Source organism: Conger conger, chromosome 2, assembly GCF_963514075.1.
Source record: "Conger conger chromosome 2, fConCon1.1, whole genome shotgun sequence".
Classification (NCBI taxonomy): Eukaryota; Metazoa; Chordata; class Actinopteri; order Anguilliformes; family Congridae; genus Conger; species Conger conger.
The window spans coordinates 46,485,463-46,508,826 of record NC_083761.1 but is presented as its reverse complement, the minus strand read 5'-3'; the positions used below and the strand labels follow the sequence as shown (position 1 = coordinate 46,508,826).

General features: G+C 43.1%; 1 protein-coding gene across 1 annotated transcript in view; it reads left to right on the top strand.

Annotated features, from left to right (window-relative positions):
* LOC133122501 (C-type mannose receptor 2-like) overlaps window positions 1–23,364 on the top strand; it is a 35,619-nt gene that overhangs the window by 8,669 nt on the left and 3,586 nt on the right. Inside the window, exons 2-23 of the mRNA XM_061232495.1 lie at window positions 548–949; window positions 2,111–2,284; window positions 2,803–2,967; window positions 3,294–3,407; window positions 4,527–4,670; window positions 5,013–5,204; window positions 6,621–6,775; window positions 8,143–8,244; window positions 11,904–12,019; window positions 12,490–12,638; window positions 12,773–12,987; window positions 13,436–13,578; window positions 14,039–14,135; window positions 15,022–15,157; window positions 15,254–15,286; window positions 15,407–15,573; window positions 16,379–16,547; window positions 16,915–17,057; window positions 20,056–20,170; window positions 21,626–21,786; window positions 22,518–22,626; window positions 23,126–23,361. Of these exons, the coding sequence (XP_061088479.1) occupies window positions 548–949; window positions 2,111–2,284; window positions 2,803–2,967; window positions 3,294–3,407; window positions 4,527–4,670; window positions 5,013–5,204; window positions 6,621–6,775; window positions 8,143–8,244; window positions 11,904–12,019; window positions 12,490–12,638; window positions 12,773–12,987; window positions 13,436–13,578; window positions 14,039–14,135; window positions 15,022–15,157; window positions 15,254–15,286; window positions 15,407–15,573; window positions 16,379–16,547; window positions 16,915–17,057; window positions 20,056–20,170; window positions 21,626–21,786; window positions 22,518–22,626; window positions 23,126–23,361 (3,437 nt within the window). The remainder of the gene's footprint in view (window positions 1–547; window positions 950–2,110; window positions 2,285–2,802; window positions 2,968–3,293; window positions 3,408–4,526; window positions 4,671–5,012; window positions 5,205–6,620; window positions 6,776–8,142; window positions 8,245–11,903; window positions 12,020–12,489; window positions 12,639–12,772; window positions 12,988–13,435; window positions 13,579–14,038; window positions 14,136–15,021; window positions 15,158–15,253; window positions 15,287–15,406; window positions 15,574–16,378; window positions 16,548–16,914; window positions 17,058–20,055; window positions 20,171–21,625; window positions 21,787–22,517; window positions 22,627–23,125; window positions 23,362–23,364) is intronic.

Sequence of the window (23,364 nt, the reverse complement as noted above, 5' to 3'; positions counted from 1 at the left end):
TGAGAGCAGTCCTTTTTGGATCAGCACTTCTTCAATAGTTGCAGACCCAGATCTAGGACCCAAAAGAAAAGTAACTTGGGTTGAGTTTTGGCTTGCTTTATTCCTTCACCTTACCTTTAGTGCTCATGAGCCTGTGTTTATACATTTTGTATTGCACTACCAACTCACCATAAGCGCATGTTGTGTGTAACCTTAAAAGCCAGATGGCAGTGTCCCACCTGGGAATTGACCCTGCAACCGTACGGACTGAGTTCACCATCTACCCTGCTAAATATACCCTAGGGACTGCCTTACCAGGCAGCATGTTTCCCGGCTGAAAAAATAAACAATAAACACCTCAAGCTGGTTGCTGGTTCACCAGTTAAGACCAGCTCCATACTCAACACGGTTTGACCAGCCCGAGCTATGTTTTAAAACAGCTGGTAGCCGGTATTTTCAGGCTGGTCAGAGTTGGATTTTACACCAGGGTACCCTGCTAAATATACACCAGAGACCGCTTTTCCAAGCAGCATGTATTTACTCTGTTCTTTTTCCCTCCTCCGCCCAGAGCCCCTTGACTCGGACGTCTTCGTGTTCTACCACAAGGGGTCACAGGGCTGCCTGGGGCTGCTGGACTCTGCGCTGGACGTGACGTCGGACTGCGCGGGGATCGACCAGCAGTGGAAGTGGGTGTCGCGCCGGCGGCTCTATAACGTGGGCGCCTCGCTGTGCCTGGGCCTGGTCTCCGGGAACAGCAGCGAGCTGGTGCTGGACACGTACCGCTGTCACACCGAGCGCTGGAGCTGGAACTGCAAGCAGGTGCTGGAGATCCTCGACCACTATATGCCCTCCCCCCCGGCTCCCTCCGCCTACGCCGCCACCCAGGAGCCGCCCAGGGCCGCGCCCACCGAGAAACAGGGCTGGAGGCTGCTGGGAGACGAGCAGAACCTGTGCGCCAAGTCGCACCGCGGTAAGACGGAGGGCACGCCGTGATGTTGACAAGACTGGGCTTTCAATGAGGAGGAATGTGGCAGACGGAGGGTATGAAGCTGCCTTCATAGATGTGTGTTAGTCTGGTGGAGAGGGACGGTTTTCATGGTTAGAGATGACTCTCTTTCTTTCTGTTTGTACATCTTTTAGCCATTTAGCTGTAATTTCATGGTTTCTGTCTAGGTCGAGGCAGGAATTCTGACAGTATATTTTTATGAACCGTTAGCCGACTTCAGCCCAGGGCTATATACGTAGTCACACTTGCACATTCTAAAGTCGGCTAGCACCAGCCTTAGCCCAGCTGACCCTGCTCCCAAGCAGGGCGAGCACCAAATTTCATTGAAATATCACTGAGCACGGTGCCAAAATAACCAGTGTGAACGCTTTGCCATGAGTTAAGAAATGCTTGTGTGAACACAGGATAAGCTAGCTCTGGCTTATCACTAGTCTGGGGCCATGGATAACCCAGAGCAGACTACACCGCAGTGTGAAAATGTCTCATGTACGATTGGCCTTTTTTTCTGGTTCCCCACCCTTCCTTTTTCCGCAGAATCTGTGAGATCTGTCTGGATAATACTAATCTTTCACTCGCTTTAGTGGACTTCACTTTCCCCTGTCTGTCTGCTGTGCATCCATTGCACAGTGCACTCAATGTGTATGTCCCCTCTAGTCAACTTTCCCCAGTCTCATGAAATGCAGCTGCAGCTCTGGCAATCCCGTGGGCATAGTGCCCAGGTGTGGAGATTAGGCTCAGGGTTATATGTGCTAGGGTTATTATTATAAAGTAAAGATTCTTTCAAGAAAAATACCCCAAAGCTACTTCCCTCAAAAATAAGACCTTGAAATCTTTGTGAAAGTTAAAGAGGTTAAAATGTTTGTTTTGGATGCGACTGTGCCCAGATTAAAAAAAAAAACTACAGCTTTTGTGTTACCATTTTTGCTATAAGTTGGAGTGGGAAAAAAGGAAATTGTTCCGAGGAAAAGTTAACATCAACCTCGGACAGGCAAGTGATTAAAAAGTGAGTTTGGAGAGGGATTATATTTGCCTCTTTGTGAAATACAGGTTCTGAAATTCAACAAAAACATTTAGCTTCAGTCTATGCCACATAACTGGATTAGATTTTTTTTCTGCCGCCTCCAGACATCTACACCATCCAGGGTAACTCGCACGGCCGCCCCTGCAACTTCCCCTTCCTGTATGATGGCGAGTGGTTCCACACCTGCACGGGCATTGGGCGTGAGGATGGACACCTGTGGTGTGCCACCACCTATGATTACGGAGAGGACGAGCGCTGGGGCTTCTGTCCTGTCAAGAGTGAGTGTACTTGTGCTACCACCGCCCCTGGGCTATCCTTTCACATTTAGTGTCTCTTAAATATGTTCCTCCATATGACAAGGACAGGTTAAAATGTTGTTCAAATATTGTAGTTGTGTATACTTGTTTTATTATTCCTAGCATTATGTTTGCTAAGACTGTTTTATTGGTACTTTTGTTTGTTTGTCTCATCTGATTAATCTACAAGGTTAATATCTAATGTACAAAGTTCTTATCTTTGTGGTCATTCTAAGCACTTTGGAACTGTACTTCCCTCTAGGGTCCTTCAGCGCACTTGTCCCTTGTTATGGTTATGCATTTTTTTGTACGTTGCGCTGGATGCCAAATGCCTATAATGTAATAATGTAATGTAATGTCATGTATTGGAAAAGAGCATCCACCAAATGCCTGTAATGTAATGTAATGTAATGTGCATCTCATCTGTGTTCACGCTTCACATGCTTCTAACATTTTTTCTTCCTTCTCTATGTCTGTCTCATTCTCATTCTTCCTCACAGATGATGACTGTGAGACCTTTTGGGACATTGACCGACTCACCAAGAGCTGCTACCAGTTCAATTTCCAGTCCACATTGTCGTGGAATGAGGCACGTGTCAGCTGCCAACAGCAGGGGGCAGACCTGCTCAGCATCACAGAGGTGCATGAACAGACCTACATAAACGGTGAGTGGGCAGAGGGGAGCAGTCATGCACAGATATGTAAGGGTGTGCCCCGATATTAACAGCTACACTTCGGCATACTGTATGCAAATACGCAAAGACGTGTGCAGGCAAAGACAATTATGAGCAAGAACACGTTTGAACACAGAAACCGGTGTTTTCTTCGAGGGTAATTGTTAATGAAATCATTTCTCTACTTTCATTTTATCTGTGACCAATATGACTGAAGATAAACATGTATAAATAGTACCTGCTCATTGCTGATTAGGCTGTCAAGATAACTTGGTAAAACCTGAACGGCTTGGTAAGTTGGCTTTCTGTGTGTACAGGTCTGCTAACTGGGTACAGTGCCTCTCTGTGGATGGGCTTGAATGACTTGGACATGAATGGGGGCTGGCAGTGGGCAGATAACTCGCCACTGAAGTTCCTACACTGGGAGTCAGGTAAGTGCTACGCTCTTCCTATCTGGCCTGTAAATACGGGCTTTCACACACCATTAGCCCCTTCACACAGCTCCTGGAAGAATTTCGCAGCCGTAGTGTGGAAGGGCTTCTTAAAAATAGCTGTATTTTTATGGCTTTGTTATGATGGCAGTTTTTAGCCATGGATTTTTTCTAGCCCTGACCTATCATGAATGCATCCTCTATCAGTATGTTAGAGCACAGACTAGCACCCATTTTCCTCAAAATATGTGCAGTATTATTTGCAGTTCCTGCATCTGAGTGCTGCATAATTGTTTAGCTTGCTCTGGTTGGTGATGGACGGCAGGACCATGACTAACCAGAGGAGGTGTTCTTGTGCAATTAGGGCAATCAGGTCTATGGACAGTTTTGCATCACATAGTTATCAGTGACTAGTAGCTGTAAAAACTGAACCATAAGGAGGACCTATGGTGTCCATAGAAAGACTATGAAAACATATAGCTCAAAACCAAAGCTCTGGCATTCATACATTCATTAATGTGCCCTTGCTAAATTATGGTATGCATTCTTTTATTTTATTTTTTTCAGTGAGGCAATATGAAGCACATGACTGTGCTGATATCTTGCTCAACAGGCAGCAAGTCACTATGAGTCACTATTAGTTTTGTATGGCAGCAGTATTTAATTAGGGAAAATACATTATTAATAAATGATACCAGAAATGTGCAGGGCTTCCTACATTTTCCTTCTTTTCATATTCCAGAAAGCTTGAATGTAGAGACATTGAAATAATATAAACATTTTCCACATCTAAATTCTCATTTTAGCTTGAACAACCATTCCCACCAGAACAGATAAGTAAAGTCGTATAAAACGGGACTATTTGTTGTGATGAGTTAGGGCCAGTTTATAAGCCTGAATGTTTATTTTTGTCCAGACAAATATAATGATAACTTTAAAGCAGTGAAATTAATGGTAGGACTGCAGCAAGTCAAGAGAGATGTAAATGCTGGCGTAAAATGTTTGCCACATTTTGTCAGTAATATTACTCTGAGAGTGAGTTATCCTTTTCCCATAGATTTCCTATAGGATTGGCTCAATAAAGGAGGTGTTCGTTTCTGACCCTTGTCTGTGCTGCAGATCAACCGAACCACAGCGAAGAGGAGAACTGCGCGGTGATCCGCACCGAGTCGTCCGGCCGCTGGCAGAACCGTGACTGTGGCGTGGCCATGCCCTACGTCTGCAAGAAGAGACCCAATTCCACCCTGGACCCCTTTAGCACTGGTAGGCCTAAACCTATGTCCAGAGACTGGCAGTGAGAGGGCACGTTTAGAGGTGCAACCTCAACTGATCGTACACCTCTCCACCTCTGCTCTACCTTTTCCTCCCTTAAACTTACCTCTCTCGTTCTTATAGTATTTATATAGTATTTTATTGAACCCTGTGGGGTAATTTGTCCTCTGCATTTGACCCATACTAGTTACTTAGAAGGAGTGGGCAGCCACAGTGCAGTTCCCATGGAGCAATGTGTGGTTAAAGGCCTTGCTCAAGGGCCCAATAGCTGTGCAGATCTTATCGTGCTCCACCAATCTTCCGGGTCCCAGTCATGCACCCTTCCTGTGACAGACTCGTGGTCGGACAACGTCCGTGGGGAGTGTGACCCGGGGTGGCAGGCCTTCCAGATGGGCTGCTACAGGCTGACGCCCGAGAAGAAGGACTGGCAGGAGGCCCAGAAGACCTGTCACAAGATGGAGGCCAACCTGATCAGCATCCACACGGTGCCAGAGCTGGAGTTCATCATCCGCAACCTGAAGAAAGGTGTGCAGGGGACAGGGGCCCTGGTCTACTTCACATTTTATCGCTTTTCAAGAATGCTATTGACAAGACAGTGCAGCTATACACATCACCAAAAGCAACAGTGCACAGTTGGCTGTTGAAAAGGCAGGCTTGGTCTTCATCCCTCATCCCTCCTTCAATAGTTCCATAGTTCAAGGTGCTGTAATGTGAACACACAAAATCGACATACACACCCCTAGTATTTCAACAAATCTCTTCATGAAAAACGCCCTCTGGCAGAAGTCCAGTGCTGGTGTTCACTTCAGAAACACCTTCCTCACCATTTGAAACTGCATTTATTTATTTATTTATTTATTTATTTATTCAAGTTAAACATACAGAACAAAGAAAAGTGTGCAGGAGAGGTGGAAAACCCAAAGGAGCTTCTAGAAGACCTCCCCCTAAGAAGAAATGCAAAAAAAATATTAGTAATCAGAATAACTTTAAATTAAAATCATGAAAAATAAATACAACCTGCAGAAGCATAACAAGGACAAGGAGACAGGAAAGACAAATACATGTAAGGAGAGTGGCTACATTACAGGTTACAATGAGATGTTTTTTTCCATTTTGTTTTAAACAATGAGGTTGAGTTACAATTTTTGAGATGGTTAGGTAGATTATTCCAGAAATGGCCCTTGGTAATGAACAGTGAATTGACCTTGAGTTGTCCTGAAATAAGCAGTATGGAGGTTAGACAAGTTTATTGTGGGATACCTATGTACTTGGTTATTTGGGGGGAAAAGATTATGGATTATTCTAGCTAGTTTTAACAATGGGACACATCATTTAAATTGATTATTGCTGGGTTTTTTTTACAACAAAAACTGACAGGGAGATGTTATTCCAGGGCCATGGGATCCATTTACATTTCTAGAAGTAGTGAATGTATGTCCCAGTTTCTCAGATAAACAATGGTGAAGACTACCAGTTTTATTGAGAATGTAACAGTATGCTTCCACTTAGCCTGAGATATCTGTCCGTCAGATGGTTCCACTGACACAAATTTTCTAGTTTTACGGCTTCAGCGGAAACACAGTTGGGGAGTTCCGACAGTAGAAGAAATAGTTCTTGATTAAAATGTGCATTTTTGAGCTCTGTTGATGTTCGCAAGTAACTGTTATATTTGGAAATTTCCAATGTAAATTGTCGGTGCCAGAAAAGGAGAAAAGGTCCATTATATCACCGTAAACTGCATAACTAAAAAAGTTGTGAAATCTAGAAAATGTGTCACATCTTAGCCAAACTATCTGGATGGATAGATAGTACTCTGAGTAAGTGAAAACATAATTCCATTTCATTTTTGGGTGAACGGCCCCTTTAATAACCGTCCTGCCAGACCTCCACAATATACTCAGAACATTCCATGGGATTGTGTGCCATTTTTCCTTCCCTCAGATGTGGATGAGCTGTGGATTGGGCTCCATGACTCCAAGATGCAGATGAACTTCGAGTGGTCAGACCACACCCCCGTCATCTTCACCTTCTGGCACCCCTTTGAGCCTAATAACTTCCGCAATACCCAGGAGGACTGCGTTACTCTCTGGGGACCGGTAAGTGGGGCCTGTTACCCATCTGTTGTAGTTCCACACATTTCTTCTCACTTTTTCCAAGCATGGATATTCCATGAATGTAAAATCTGCCAGTATGAAACTTCCGATTCAGACAGAATGTTTGGCAAGATTCCACAGTTGCTAGGCAAATTGAAAAGTTATGTTGGTGTAAAGTAGGAATGTTGGGATAGAATGGCATGTCCCAGCTTCTTCGTGTGCATGAGTCAAAGCTTTGGCTTCATGGCACGCTATCTTAGGAAATGGCTGTGTGTGTGTGATGTGTCCAATAAGACAATCATACTCTCCTTAATTTAAATTATTTATGGTAAGTATTATTCATTATTTTATATGAAGTCTTGGCAGTCCTTAACAAGATCATGATATATTACTTGAGATTTATCTTACACATTTGATATTTGTATCATGTTGCATTTTTGGATTGGCAGTGTTTTTTCAGTATCAGGGAATGTTTTTCCCATTCTTCTGAAATAGGTCAATGTTTTTTCATTGTATCCAAACAAATAAGATTTTATTAGACATTAGGTTTTACTGTATATCAGCAAAAGAAGGATACAGATCTTAACAGTTCCTGAACGTAACCAACAACCCAGTTTTAAATATTATTTCTTTTGAAGATTTTAACAAACTGAAATAATGTACTGTATAAAGGCATTTGAAACTGTAACATGTATTACCAGAAACATGCTTGTTACCAGAACTACGTATTCATTCTCAGAACAGCCTTGTAAATCAACAGGGACTGTAAATCTCTCAAAGATATGCAATATGTAAAGGAAGTCACTAAGATTATGGCTTGTCAACAATGTAAAAAATGTATATATTTTGTGTATGAATGAATTATGTCCATAATTTCATTCTCTCTCGCCCCACTTCTAACTGCTCTGTCTGGCATCCTTTCAAAAGACACATGCTCAGTGGATCTCCCCTGGTTAAATAAAGGATTAAATAAAAATTCAAACCTAAATAATTGTCAATCAATTGTCATAATTTAATCATTGTTTTAGCATTAACACAGGACTTTTTCTCTCTGCTGTTTCTTTAAAAAGACTGGCAGGGATAGAGCAAAAGGTGGGTTGATACCACACGGATAAGTTCCCATTCCCAAAAACATTCAAACCCTGACAAATGCAAGCAAGATCTTTGATCTTTTCCGTATGTTCTATGGTGCATTTGGGGTATTTTTTTGGCAGCAAACATCAAAGAGCTCTGCTTTTCTGTATGTTGAGATTATCACACCTTTTTGCATTTGAATCGACTATTGAGCTATTGTGCATTCACTTTGAGGGCATGAATGGCCTGTTTTGGTCGTCAAAGAGACTTATGTTGTTAAATCTCTCTGTGTCTAGGAGGGGCGCTGGAATGACAGTCCCTGTAATCTGTCCCTGCCTTCCATCTGTAAGAAGCAGGCGCAGAAGAATGACGGCACACAGGACCACGGCTGCAAACCGGTACACATTTAAACTGCTCAATCATAATCTCAGATTGGGGTCTATGCAATTTTTCCTATGCCTTCAGGCAATGTCCACCTATTTTGCACTAGTTCTGTGAAAATGTCAATATCTCAAAACAATTTACTGCACACAAGGTTGAAGACTTAAATTAAAGAAGAGGCTTGTACCTTTCAGAAATTTTAGGCAAGACATATTTACACCAGAGTATGTAGATATATTGTACACTAAAGATACACTAAAATACGAAAGAATTACAGAACAACTTATGTTTTTATAGTGTAGCACTGAATATCTCAATTTCTAAGTCAAGGACCAAGCCAGAACTATTTCATATTTGTGCCCAAACTTGATGTCAGCTTGTAATGTAATGTGTACAAAATCTGGTAGAGATATCGACAGGCATTCAAATTCCACACGGGGTTTCCCAAAACTTCACCCAGATGTCCTCAAGGGTCCCCAAATCTCGTCAAACATCTTTTTGTCCAGGCACATGAATGCTCAGAAAAGTTTATTTCTCTATTAAAACAGATTTTATCATACAAAATGTAAAGAAAATTAACCGTCACATGTGTTTTATTCACATATATGAAAGTATGCTTTTGAAAGTATGAAAGTGTCCAAAAACCTCTCCAAAAAGGATTACTCACCCTAATGCTTTGGAACCAACCTGCATCACTTTTAAAATGGAACTTTATTTAAAAATTAGGTTAACCAGAGCCCCGTTAGCCAGCACAATTACAGGTTTATTTATAGCAAGTCAAAATCCTGCAATTACGCATGTCTGTATATTCATTCTACAATGCGAACGCAGCAATATTCCTAAACTATCTGTCACCTGAATATGACACATTACACCTCGTTGGAAATGGTAGAAAACCCCATACAAGAAGCTTACTGAAATGACCTGGCAATGCATTTACATCAATGCATTCAAGTAGTAGTTCAAGATTACATTCACTTAGGTATAGTCCCAGCAAATAGATAGTTTTCACGTAAATGTTTTCTTCAACATTAGTCAGAAAACAGTCGTAGCTTCATAACCAGTTAGGATATTTGGTTCCATAAACATTTAATAATGTGCAAAACAAATTTATATTTCTACCAAACTGGAAAGGCAGTGCCCTCCATAATATTTGGGACAAAGACCCATCATTTATTTATTTGCCTCTACTCAATTTGAGATTTATAATTTAAGAAATCACATGTGGTTAAAGTGCACATTGTCAGATTTTAATAAAGGGAATTTTTATACAGTTTGGTTTCACCATGTAGGAATTACAGCAGTGTTTATACATAGTCCCCATAACATAGGCACCATAATGTTTGGGATATGAAAATAATAGTTTCTCCTGACAAATTTTCCTGTTGAACTCAATGGAAATATATTCAGGAGAAACTGTTATTTTCGTAAATGCATATCTGGCAGCAGCACAGTGGGTTGATTTTCATTTGATACCTTGGACCCTTTCATTCACATAACAATCCTGTGTCCCACATATTATGGTGCCCTGAAATGGGGAGACTATGTATAAACAGTGCTGTAATTTCTACCTGGTGAAATGTATAAAAATGCCTTATATTAAAATCTGACAATGTACGCAATAACAACATGAGATTTGTTTAATTACAAATCTTAAATTGTTAAGATTTACAGCTCACAGTCTGTAGAGCTTTTTGCAGAGTCACCCTGCCACTGTTGCTGTTCCAGCTGTGTGGAGTCAGCACTGGCCCTCCAACTAAATTATAAATAATTTAGAACAACTGTTGCATGAATCACCCTGCATGGCCCCGGAGGTCAGCCAACAACCCCCTCTTCACCCAAAAAAAACATCTGGTGAACCCATCTCATACCATCCTCTTTCCTGTCTTTTCTATTTACTCTCTTGCGTTTACCCTCTGTTCTCTCTGTCCCCTTTCCACACTTCTCTCTCTTTCAGTCTTGCTGTTTTTGCTTACCTTCTCCACCATACTGTGGTGGAATGGTGAACTTATGTCTGCCCTCTCTCTTCCATCTCTACATCTTCAGAGCCTTAAATACTGTTGAAGTCAAATGTAAACTTTGCGACATTGAAATAACATACTCCGACAGCACTGGAATGATGCAAAAGCATGCATATAAACGCTTGACAGTGACTGTGACAAGCCATGTAGCAGCCGTGCTATCCGCTTAAGCCTGATGTAATCTAACTGTAAGCTAACATCAATGAGAGCTATGCCTTAGTATTCGCTTTTGAAGTCCACTCCGCGGCTGTTTTTGCAACTTTGTATTTAATCTTGGCTATATAATGAAATAAGACTCAAGGCGCTTCTCTGGTATAAATATTAAAAATGTCTTCATTGATGTGGCATATCCCCAAAGGAAATTATATAAAAAAACATGTTGTAACTACCTACGCATTTTGGCTTACTTCATCAGGGTATGACACAACATATTTACAGTGGCTGGTGTTTTAGGCTACAACCAATTAGCAGGATCAATCAATATCCCGGTATGAGGCAGTTAAGTGAGCATTCTTTTTTTTTCTTTTTCTTTTTTTCTCCCAATTTGGTTGCCAATTGTACCCTATCTAATCCAATTAGTGTTAGCTGGGGATACACCGCCTACACCCCGTCCCTCGGTGGCCCGTATGGATCTGGCGATCCTGAGAACAACACGCCTTCTTCAAGCCATCTCGTCTCATAGCCCGTGACCGTGATTCCGAGGCGTCCAGGGCGCTGTTGCCCGCAGCGATCCTACTAGCCCCTGCCGAGTCCCTCCCTCAGAGCAGTGAGCCAATTATGCCGCTCCATGAGAGCTGGCTAAACTCGGCTTTTGGCAGGACTGGGAATCGAACCCCGGTCCTCGGTGTGCAACTGTAACGAACTGATGCTTGCATCAAGGTCCGTTACTTTGGCCGTACTCCACCGCGTGCCCCCAAGTGATTCTTTATCCGGGCCACAAGAGTTAACTGACCACGAAGAGGCAATTAGAGAAACGCCTATTTTTCCTTATCTTGGCTATAGCTGAGGTAGCTTGTCAGTTGAAATTGTCAGCAATTTCAAATGCAGCTTAAACGCAGCAAATTTAGACAAACAAACACACAAACCTTGTTGATTAAACATGTACTTCTTTTTTTTTTCTTTTTTTTTTGCACTGTGTAAACATTTAACGATTTTCAGAGTTTTGCCCATCCCTAGTGGCAATGTACCAATAACTTTTTTTTTACTGCTTAGTTTAAAAATGTTTTCCTAAGAATTGCCAAACAAACCGTCTTTCTGTATTACATCTGGTGCTTTCTGTGTAATGAATGAACATGTAATGGCTACCCAAGAGTAGGGTCATCCTGAGTTCATTCTGAGGAAATGGGGAGATCATGTGACCTCACAAGCTCTCCCTCTGTCTCTCCCCAACTCTGAAAGCGCAGACAGCTGGAATACCTTGTACATGGCCTGCTGCCAGGAACACTTGCATAAAAGTTTGCAATTGGATAAAAGCACTCGTCTGACCTTATGATTGAAGTTGTCTGTTTTTTATGCATGTCTGCTGCAAATATTCATGACTTCCTGTATCTGAAATTACTGCTTCCTATTCTGTTCTAATAATAGAAGCAATGTGAATATTTCAGGTTTTAATGTTACTCTCTCTTCACCCTCTCCAACCTATCAATCTCCATTAGGGCTGGAAATGGCATAGTCCTTCCTGCTATTTTGTTGGTGAGGAGTCCATGACATTTGAGGAAGCAAGAAAAGCATGCGCTGCTGATGATGCCGCCCTTGTAACTATCACTAACAGGTGAGGCTTCATAGTGCAGTGTATTGTATTAGGTAATCTTGGGACTTCAAACAAACAATACTCTAGGTTTAAAGTCTGGAAGTGATTGTAACGCTGTCCTTACCGTTGACTTTGTGCCATTACCAGGCAGTCATTGGAAATTCCTATTACCCCCTACTATAAGTATTTGGGTGTGCAACACCCTGACTGAAGCATTATCTGTGCCACATCTGTACTGACAACAGTGAGCTGGGGGGCCGTCAGGAATTTCGGGCCTTATGAAAATATCTCACATTGGGCTCCCCACCTCACAATCTTTTGCGGGCCACTGACAGTCAGGCAACCAAAATGGCACCCCTGCCAATGACCCATGTGCACATTTTGTTTACTCTTTCCCATGAAGAATTTCACTCCCTGTCCTTTAAACGCAAACATGTACCATGCATTTATTAATCAGCTTTGTTAATCACTCGAGCTGGGTCTGATCTCAGGTTTGAGCAAGCCTTTGTGAGTAGCCTGGTGTACGGGCGGTCCGGTGATTACTTCTGGACAGCTCTGCATGACCTAAACAACACTGGTGCCTTCCACTGGCTCAGTGGAGATGAGGTCACCTTCAGCCACTGGAACCGAGACCAACCAGGTGGGCCTCTAACCCCTGAGTCTTTTCCTGTCGACCACCGTGAGTGGTTCTTTGGTAAATTCTGATTATTTTCAGGAGGTCAAATGTCTCCCAGTCTCAAACTTACTTATGTTTCTCCCTCTGTCAACTCTCAGGACTGGACAAAGGCGGCTGTGTTGCCCTGGCAACAGGCTTTGCCACAGGACTGTGGGAAATCAAAGACTGTTCCACCCGGGCTAAATTAATTTGTCGCTCAAACCTGGATACGTCCCTGACCCCCGAGCCACCAGCCCCGCTCCCAACACCGAGTCTAACTGGAGTCTGCGCCCGGGGATGGAAAAGCAGCAACACCCTGCGCCATTGCTACAAGGTCTTACACACACTGCTTTCACACAGTATCTGCCTCCTCCCTCCCTCCCTCAGATTCCCACCATAATGTGTAAGAGCTGGTATCGACCATACAGTGAAGTCCGTAAGTATTTGGACAGTGGCACATTTTTTTTTTTTTTTTTTGGCTCTGTACTCCAGTATATTGAATTTAAAATAAACCAATGACTATGGAGTGAAAGTGCAGACTTTTGCCTTTCATTTGGGTGACACCCATATTGCATGAACCATGTAGGAATTGCAGATGATTGTATACATATTCCACCCATGGTTACTGTCCAAATACTTACGGACTGCACTCTATCTTCTGTGTATTGTCTGAGAAAGCCAGCTGCTGTGAAGGGGAAGCAGCCCTGTCTGTTTTACACCACAGCTGTGGGCGCTCTCATATTTCTGTCCCTTATCACACCTTCCCTTTCTTTCTTTCCCAGGTCTACCACTCTTCCCAGGTGGAAGAAAAGCTCAGCTGGCTACAGGCTAACCTTTACTGCAAGAAACACGGTGCCCATCTGCTGAGTATCGCCAACCATGAGGAGGACCAGTTTGTGTTAAAGATCCTTCATGAGGTCTTTGGGTTGGTGTCAGATTTTCCTCCTGGCAACTGGCTTGCTCTTGTTGTTACCATAGCTGCTTCCTTTAAATTAATACAGATGTGGCTGAATTGCTGTTTTTACTTTTATTTATTTAATCTTATTTAATTTTTTAATTCCTTGAATGAGCTAAATGATATCTGTATGACAAACTCCAATAGATACAGTACAGTCCAAAAGTATTTGGACAGTGATTCAGTTCATGTTCCTTTTGTTCTGTACTCAAGCACATTTGAGATTTGAAACGAAACAATGCTTATCAGGGTAAAGTGCAGACCTTTCATTTGATGGTGTATATATAGCCATATCAGTGCCACATAAGAATGATATCCCTTTTTATACCTACTCTAATCCTCCATTTTAGGGGACCAAAAGTAATTGGACTGTTGCCTTGGTTGGTGTTACTGGGTTCAGTATTAAATGTGAAACCTGACTTCCCCACAGAGTGTCAGAAGACTTGGAGCAGCACTGGTTATGGATTGGGCTGAACCGCAGGAACCCAATGAACAAGGACAGCTGGGAGTGGAGCGATGGGCTTGGAGTGAGTCATACACTTCCACTGTACATGTATGATCTCATTGGTTAATGCAATGGACAACCACAAAAATACTGTACCCAATAAGGCAGACTTGTATGCTTTTGTTTTGTTTGATTTGCTACTTTTAAATGTCCCTGCTTTGCTGAGATGAATGTGAATATAAATCATTAGTTCAGCATTGTAAAGAGTGAACACAGTCTTTGCAAACTATCTAACCAAAATTGGCATTCTTTGCGGGCGGATAACTCATCAGCATCTCATGTCTCATGCCCTTGGATCAGTGCTTTCCTCACTTTTTATTCGGGTCTTCTTTTATATTTCATTTGTAATTTTTTTCATAAGAAACAACAATCAGGGTAAATCACATTCCCCCTGGTGATTGTGTCAACACAAATAGTGCAGTATGGATTGTGAGGGAAATAATGTAAAGTGAAAGGCAATGGTTGATAAGACAGCCAGGTGAGAGGTCACACACCATTGCTTTAGTCTTTCGCCCACCAAATCAATCTGATACACAATGATAAACCATATCAAAGAAAATGGCACCGCACATGAAAAACAGTCCTCCTTCACAATTGTCAAAACTGCTCACTTCCCCTTCCATCTTTCCTGTAGAGACTGCCTCCTGCCACTAGATGACATTAGCAGTACGTGCCAAAATAAAGAATAACAAAAATAGTGTGAAAACAGTATGGCCAAACGCTACTTGTTTTAAAATGCATTCCATTCGTTAATTTTCACTTCTCCCAATGGTTTATCGGAAGCGCGTTCACATTGTTTGAATGACAACCTGTTAATTTGTTAATTCAACACATTTGTAAAATCCCTTCATTCTCTGCATCTTGTACCTCCATCATGATTATGTTCTCCTTCAACTCATTTCCCACAGTTCTCCTACCACAACTTTGGCCGTTCCAGCTATGAGCAGGATATCGGCCAATGCGCGGTGGCTGACCTTGGAACCACACAGTGGTCAGCAATGCAGTGTGAGACCGAGCTGGACTGGATCTGCAAAATCCCCAAAGGTAACGCATTACCACACAGTATAGAATATCTCCCTGCTTGTTATAAAACCAAAAAAATTCAAATGCATAATCATATGATTTGTTTGTGTTTTTAAGGAACTGAGGAAAAGGAGCGAGAGGAGGAAGAAGGTCAGTCGCCGTTTTTATTAAGAACTGTTCCCCTTCAAATAAAAGAAATATACCACTTCACTTTTTTTCATTCATAATCCACGCCGTCTGTTTACCTGTTTTTTAATTTCCTTTGGTTAGGCTCGAGCAGTAAGGAGTGGGTGACGTTCCAGCAGGCGGATTATAAGTTCTTTGATCACAGCTCCACCTGGTACCAGGCCCAGCGTATCTGCTCCTGGTTCCATGCCTCTCTGGCCTCTGTGCACTCCCCTGAAGAGCAGACCTTCCTCACTGAGCTCATGCGTAAGGTGTGTGTTCCTGCTCACAGCCTCCCTGCTGTAAGATCCAGCTATGCCGGCTTGAGCAGGTCTAGCTGGTCATAAACTGGTCTAGCTGAGCATGAGCTGGTCGATCAGCATGGCCAAGCTGGTCATAAGGCTGGTCTAGCTGGGTATAAGATGGTCAACCAGCTAGTGCAGGTAGCTTGTCTGAGCTGGTAGCAGGTCAACCATTAGGCCCATTAGGCATGTCATTGTAGCCTTTCATTATAATGTTCCAAGTACCTGGATGCAGCTCCAGCATGACCTCAAACTGGAGGTGTTATTTTGCTTCTGTAGTGTTTGTTTTTTAAGCTCTTCTTGTACTGTAACATTGTGTGTTTGTATTTTGTATTAACTCTGTTGAAAAGGAGTCTCAGACAGGCTCCCTGTTTAAATACATCTTTTTTTAAATTGTGTTGACTTGCATTGCCAATTCAGGCTCTGTTGTCGTGTGTGACCTATGGTGCAACAATGACATGAGTCATATGTTTATTTCTTATTTCTGATACTAATTTCACTGCATTAGTATGTAGTATGAACTGGTTTGATTTTTGCATAATTATTTGGAATAATAATTGTGTGTATAACCAAGAATAAGGATAGGATTGAATAAGAATGAGATAATTCCATTAGCCTGCCCCCACACTTTTTGAGATTGATTATTTTATTTTTAGTTGTGTGAAAAAGTTCTTGTTTTGCTTTCTGTGAACTCTGATGAAAGGGCTTTGCCTGAGTTGTTTTGTCTGTGTATTCAGTTTGTTTACCATGCCTGAGTCTGTATGTTTCTTCATAGGTGTCCAAAGTGGCAGATCAGCAAAGGTGGGTGGGGCTGAACGCCATTGAAATCGATGGGCGTTTCCGATGGTCCGATCACTCTGTGCTCAACTACGTGTCATGGGCCCCAGGCAGACCAGGCCCAGTCAGTAGGGACCGCAAATGTGTCTCCATGATCGCGAACACAGGTGAGATGTGGGAATAATGGGATCTGTGGAAGATCTAAGGGTTCAGTGAGTGAATCTTCTACTTGTCTTGACATGATTCCTGCTTACCTACTGCCACACTGCAGCTGCAAGCATCTGTAACATTGCCAAACAAACCAAACTCTTTCATTGCATGTGATCTTAGGAATATTCTCAGACAGTTTACCTGGGGGAGAAGATGTTTGGACATGATGGACTGAAATCAGTCCTATTCATATATGACAGTGCTTTAATCTTCTGTTAAGCATACAGACAACTACAAAGGTATAGGTGCAAAAGTCAAGGTATCAAGAGTGATCCTTTCAAAATGTGTTGGCTTACCCTAAACAGTTTTATTGCTTTTGCACAGGGGAATGGAGCGACCAGAAGTGCCACACAGATCTGCCCTATGTCTGCAAACGAGTTAATGACACAGCTACCCCTCCACCTACCCCTGCCTCCCCTGTGCCACCTGGGGGCTGTCCTGGTGGCTGGACACCCTTCCTCAACAAGGTGATGCTCCATCCTTTATTACTCTAGTCACTGCTAGCATTGTTTCCATTACTGATGTCACTGTTGAAGCTTTTGCTGCTAATGTTTATGCTACATCATGGCCCAGTTGCTCAATAAAAAGTTTGTGAATGCTCTTAGCTGTAATGTAGGTGTTCTGGGAGTGCTATGAGGTTGCTGCTACATTGCTACTGTAGGGCTGTGTGCTGCTTACAGAATTCCTCGCCATCTGCTTCCTGGTTATTCCGATCTGCCCTTCCCGCTCTATGCGGCTCAGAACCCGCTCCAAAGCTGTGCCAGCATTACAGTAGCTGGGGGTGTGTGGAGCTGCCAGTCGACCGTTTGCATGGCTGACTTTTTCTTATCCTGCAACTCCCTATTACCTCCCCAGTCTCTTGCCCTTGCATGAAACCTGAATCGGCCCATCATCTTATCCTGCAACCCCCCTCTTCTGCTTTCTCCTTCTCCCACATTCCCTGGCCGTCTGGCAGGGAAGTGGAACTGTCTGCTTGTTTCCTCCTCCTGTATTTTATAGTCAGTTTGTAATGGTGTGATGTTAGCCCTGAGCAGTATTTTTAACAGTACTCAATGTTGCTTCTTTTAACAGTCCTCAACAGCATGCTCTATGTTCTATAGAACTTCTTCTTGTGGTTTTAGAGAGTGAAAGGATGGGAGTGTTGCACATCCAATTCCAGTTGGGAAACCCTATCCCATCCGTACTTGCTCAACCAATTTCATTTGCATAGAAACAAGACTCAACATTATAATCGTTTCCTGTTTCAAGCAGGACCTGTTGCTACAAGTTGTTGCTCTCATTCAGAATATACTAAGTGTGAACTTCACCGTATTAAGCACTAAAATGAGGTGCGACAGCCGTATTTCACTGTAGTATGAATGGGTCCTAGGTCCCCTTGTTAGCACACCTGCAGGCTTCTCTTCGCCCAAGGCTGTCTGACATCCTCTTTCCCACAAGCACCTCATTTTGGGCAACAGGGAGAACATGGATCTAATCCAGAAATCCTGCTGACCTGTCCAGCTACAGCTCTTTGTATTGTAATCCCCTGTCTCAATGCAAATTTATATCAGGCTGGAACTGATAATCCATACTTGAATCTACACAAGCTGTACTCAGTTTTTCTCCTTATTCTTCAACCTCCTTCCAATTTTACCTCCCTCAACCTTCAGTTAATTTGCCTTCTTTGATGTGAAGACTCCTTTGACACATCTAATTTAATCCTCTTGCTCCTCCCCCCTCTCCTTCACTCATTAACTATACACTCTGTTCTTCTCTTCTTACTGTACTCTTACGCGGCTTTCACGTGATCTGCTTCAAAACATTCTAAATGGTGTGAAGCCATTAAATTCCTATGGAGGGATAGCAACACTAAGCCTTGTGTAGTGCATAGCTCCAAATAAAGCCAAGTTGAGAGCCATCAGGGTTCAAATCGTTGACCTTGTTTGATGCTGACCTAGCATGTCCAATCACATCACTGCTTTGTATGAGTGATGTGATTGGACAGATGTAGCCTACTACTAATAGCAACACAGTTATAATTCAGATTTTTTTTCCCTTTTTCTCCCAGTTTGGTAGTCATTTGTACCCTATCTAATCCAATTAGTGTTAGCTGGGGGATACACGGCCTACACCCTGTCCCTAGGCGGCCCGAAAGGGGTCTGGCAATCTGAGAACAACATGCTTTCTTCAAACCGTCTTGTCAATTATGCTGCTCCACGAGAGCCGGCCAAACTTGGCTTTTGGCAGGGAATCGAGCCCCGGTCCTCGGTGTGCAACTGCAACTGCAAGTCCGCTGCATCTTAGCCTGTTGCACCACCACGGCTCCCAAGCCTGGTTCCTTTATCCCAAAATGTCCAGAAACTTTGTGGTTTTACAAAGCGAGTAGACAATTTTATAACCACATGCAACCTATTACTATCACATATGGTTGTTGCTTGTTACCGGTAATGAACCAACGGCTTCCTGGATGGATGACGACAAATATCAACAACTTCTTCTCATGGGTAGTCACTGCCTTACTTGGCGCTGAATGCAGCGTTTGATTCTTGTCATGTGTAAGCAGGTTTATTCACTCCTACCAACAGAAAAAACCCCACAATTGAACCTCTATCATGCATAACTACTGTCCTTTCTCTCTTCTTCATTCAACTCAACAACTTTTCTTATTCAAAATGGCCTCCTAGACCCTCACCAGGCTGGATTCAGGGTTAGTCAATCATTGCATTCAGCGAAAGGCTTCACTCTTCAAAGGCAGCTTCTCTCTCCTCCGTTCTAATCCTCCTTAAACTCTGCAACTCTTTACACACATGTCCGCCACCTGCTGTTGTCTTCCCTGACCACCTCGGGCATCTGCAGCACAGCGCTCAACTGGTTTGCTACCCACTTTGATAGTCGCTCCTTCCAGGTTGCATGAAGAAATGCTGGTCTCTTATAACCTTATATGCAAATGTCCCACAGGGTTTTCTCTGTAAAGTCACTTGGCTCTGCTCCTATAGTCATTACTGTCATTCTGATGTACAACCTTTTTTCTCCTCCGCTCCCTCTGATAATGACATCAGCTCACATCATGCATCTCACAAAATGCACAAGCTGGATGGCTAACTACTGTCTGAAGGTCATCATTTTGCATTGAGACTGACTGAGACTGAGATGAATGTATAATGTATATAATATGTATATTGGCATCCATGATCTTTTAAAATTATCTTGAAAGTGGGTGTGTACAGCCATTTCCAGGTATCTCACTCATGACTTAAGCTCACATAGTTGTAAAGTCATTGTCTGATGTTGATTAAATGTTTGATGAAATGCCAAATATGTATTGCTATATCTGCTATATATCACTATCACAATTAGCATTAATAACAGCGTATGCTTTGAATGAAAATGGGTAAATGTTTTGCTTTACGTGAAGATATGATTTATTGACTGTAGCCTGTCTAGACGTGAAGAATCCCCATGGGCTTTGTTCCTGTATTCCTGCAGTGTTACAAGATCCACGGGTACGAGGAGTCCAACCGGGTCACCTGGGAAGTTGCCAAGGCAACATGCAAGTCTCAGGGAGCCAGCCTCGCAGTGGTGTCCAGTTACTTGGAGCAAGGTAATCCAACTGGCATGCATTGCATGCGAACTCTGTCCTCACTCCATAGAGCACACAGGCTCAGAGCAGCTTGAACCCAGGTGATGTTAAATAGAGGGAAAATCTCTGTCTCAAAGAAAATCTGGTTTTACTCTGTAGGCTTTCCAGGGGTTGGTCCCACACGGAAGAGTTCCATGCTGTACCGGAACCGAGTCCCAAACCTAAATATTCTTTACTTTATGTTCAGTGTCCTCACGTGTCCAGACAAAATGGTTCAACATGTTCAATGAGGCACTGAGGACATCTTAGAGTGGGTCTTTCGTAAGTACTGACCGCACAGTTAACGATTTAGAAAGGTTCTGCTCCCGCACCAAACTGCCTCGAAGCTTGTATGTGCAAACATTAATTGGCTGGGTATACACCTTGAGCGAGAACCTGTGATTGATGTTTATAGACAACCCACAACGTTTTTTCTGGTCCAACAATTAGTTTGCTATCCCAGCTTATTGTGTAGGGGACCTACTGTAGTTTAGACCAGAAGGCCAGAAATGTATGTTGTTTAGCAGGATGGAAGTTATTCTAGTGTCATGTCTCATTTGGATATTTCTGGTTTGCAAATAAAATACACAAGCTCAGCAGCACACCTGGCCCTGTAACTGTATAACTTGCAGATAAAAGACCTGACTAAATATCCCATTTTCTTGCTTGTAAGAACTTTGGAGGCAGTCAATCCAGTTTCAAATATTTTAGGAAGGTACGCTTTTACAACAGCATAACTGTCCTTTTTACTGGTCATTGCACTACTGCTCTAAATCCCAGATGTGTCAGGTTCTGTGTTTTTCTCTAGCTTTTTTTTGTTTAAGTCTTCAGCGTTTCCGTGTATTTGTACCCTCTTTGCTTACCAGAGTCTGTTTTCAGTTTCATTCCCTCATTCATTCGTTTCACCTGTGTCATATCGTGTCTCTACCTCCCCACTCCTTATATGTGCTTCCTTCCTGTCTCTTGTCATTCAGTTCACCTGTTTCTCATTGTGTGTTTGTTAGTTGTGTATTTATGCCTGTCCTTTTCAGTTTCTCGTTGCTAGTTCGTCTTTCTGTTATTCTGTTCCCTACCCCGGTTCTACTGTCCCCTGTCCCAGGGCCCTGTTATTCTGTCTGGTTCTGCTCTGTTTTTGGATTTTCTGGTTTTTGATTATCTGCTCTGTTTTGGATTTCATTTTTGTACCTTTGCTTGTCTGTCTTCTTGGTTTTTGAACTCTGCCGTTTTCCCGATAACACTCTGCCTGCCCTGTCCAATCCTGACAAGATGGAAAATGAAAATAAATCTGTTATTTTTTCTTTTACATTATGCAAGTGCTTTACATTGCAAGGCACAATTGCAACTGTATCATTGCGCATACTTTTGTTGTGGGGTATGTGACACATCTTTAATATAATTATGAGGTGTAAAAATGAGTGTTTACCTTTCCCTCCACAGCCTTCATCACCACACAGCTGTCCAACGTGAGCTTCAACCTATGGATCGGGCTGTCGGACACAGAGAGCCTCTTCCAGTGGGTGGAGCGCGGGCCCCTCACATACACAAACTGGGCCCCGGGGGAGCCTCAAGGAAGGAAAAACCTGCTCTCAAAGATTGTGGTATGCCTCGCATGGCTAGCGCTTTTTATTCTGCTTTCACCTCTCAGGTCACTCCTTTCTTTAGCCCCTGAGGAGCCTCGCTGCATGCTTGTTTATTAATAATGTTATATATTATAATAATATTTAAATGTTGTTCATGAAAGAAATTATTGTGAGCATTCAGAGGTTTTCCCTGTATACCGCACTCAACTGTGTCATGGTTCAGACTTCCTCCTCCTATTCAATTCGATTCAAGTTTATTTGTATAGCACTTTTCACAGAAGACGCTTCCTGTAGACACTTTACGGAGTAACTGAGGGAAAGAAAAAATGGGAAATACTGGTCCTAAGCTCACAAATAACATATGAGGTAAACAACTCCCTCCTGGGGAGAAAAACCATCTAACAGTGGTGAGAAAAAACTCAAGAGGAACCCGGCTATAGGGGGATGCCCATCGTCCACTGGCCTGTAGGTTGAGATGGTAACAGTACGGGTATTAAACTAGCAGTTAAAGAAAGTCCACATGGAGGGATGTGAAGTATGCAGTTCAGAGTTAGAGGGCTGAATCTGTAGCTCCAGGATGTGTTGAAGCATGGGCATGACCCAGGGGAGGAGCAGAGCTGCAGCGGTTCACAACCTCAGAGCGGGGGGCTGGTTTGAGTGGTCCGTTAGCTCAGAGGGGGCAGCTGCCCCAGGAAAAAGAATTGAAATTGAAGATGGTGAATGGTGAGGTCCGTGGTCTTGCTCCACAGGTGAACTGCGGTGTCATGCTTCATGGGAACCCGGAGAAGAACACGGGCATGTGGGCCACTCGCAGGTGTGAGGTGGAGAAGCAAGGCTTCATCTGCCAGAAGAGCAAAGGTAGGCCGCAGGTCTACAGTCACCCCTGCGACCGTCAGAGATGTACAGTGTATGATGGCAATATAAAATTTTATTGATTATTGCAGCATAATAATATCAAATCATAGTACAAATATTTTTGGAAGAGACTACATGACATTACAGTTATCTAGCTGACACTTCTATGTAAAGCAACTTACACTTGATTAGACTTAAGTGGCAAAATACCAGGATCCCCCTGGAGCAATGTGGGGTTAAGGGCCTTACTCAAAGGGTTCAACAGATCTTATCGTGGCTACAGCAGGGCTTGAACCACCGACCTTCCAAATCTCAGTCACGTACCTTAGCCACTATGCTGCAGGCTCCCCAGACTAAGCTGTAGTTTTCCACCAGGTGACAAATGGAACCGATGTCCCTATTTGGATTGCTGTGCCTCCTAGCACAGTAGTCAGGATATTAGCAGTGCACTGTAAATCACATTGAATGTTATGTGTAATCATTGGTTTGTGTGCTGCTATAGACCCAGCGCTGCCTGCAGGACAGGACACCCTGCCCCCCTCTGTGCAGGACCTTCAGTTCGGCGGAGTGCAGTACCGCCTGCTGAAGAAGCGTCTGGATTGGGCGGGGGCACTGCACGTGTGCAGATCCCTCGGCGCCACGCTGGCCACAGTGCAGAATCCTTTCCAGCAGGCCTACCTCACCCTGCTGCTCAGCACCCAGAGGACTCACGCCTGGATCGGCCTCTTCAGCGATGGGGTG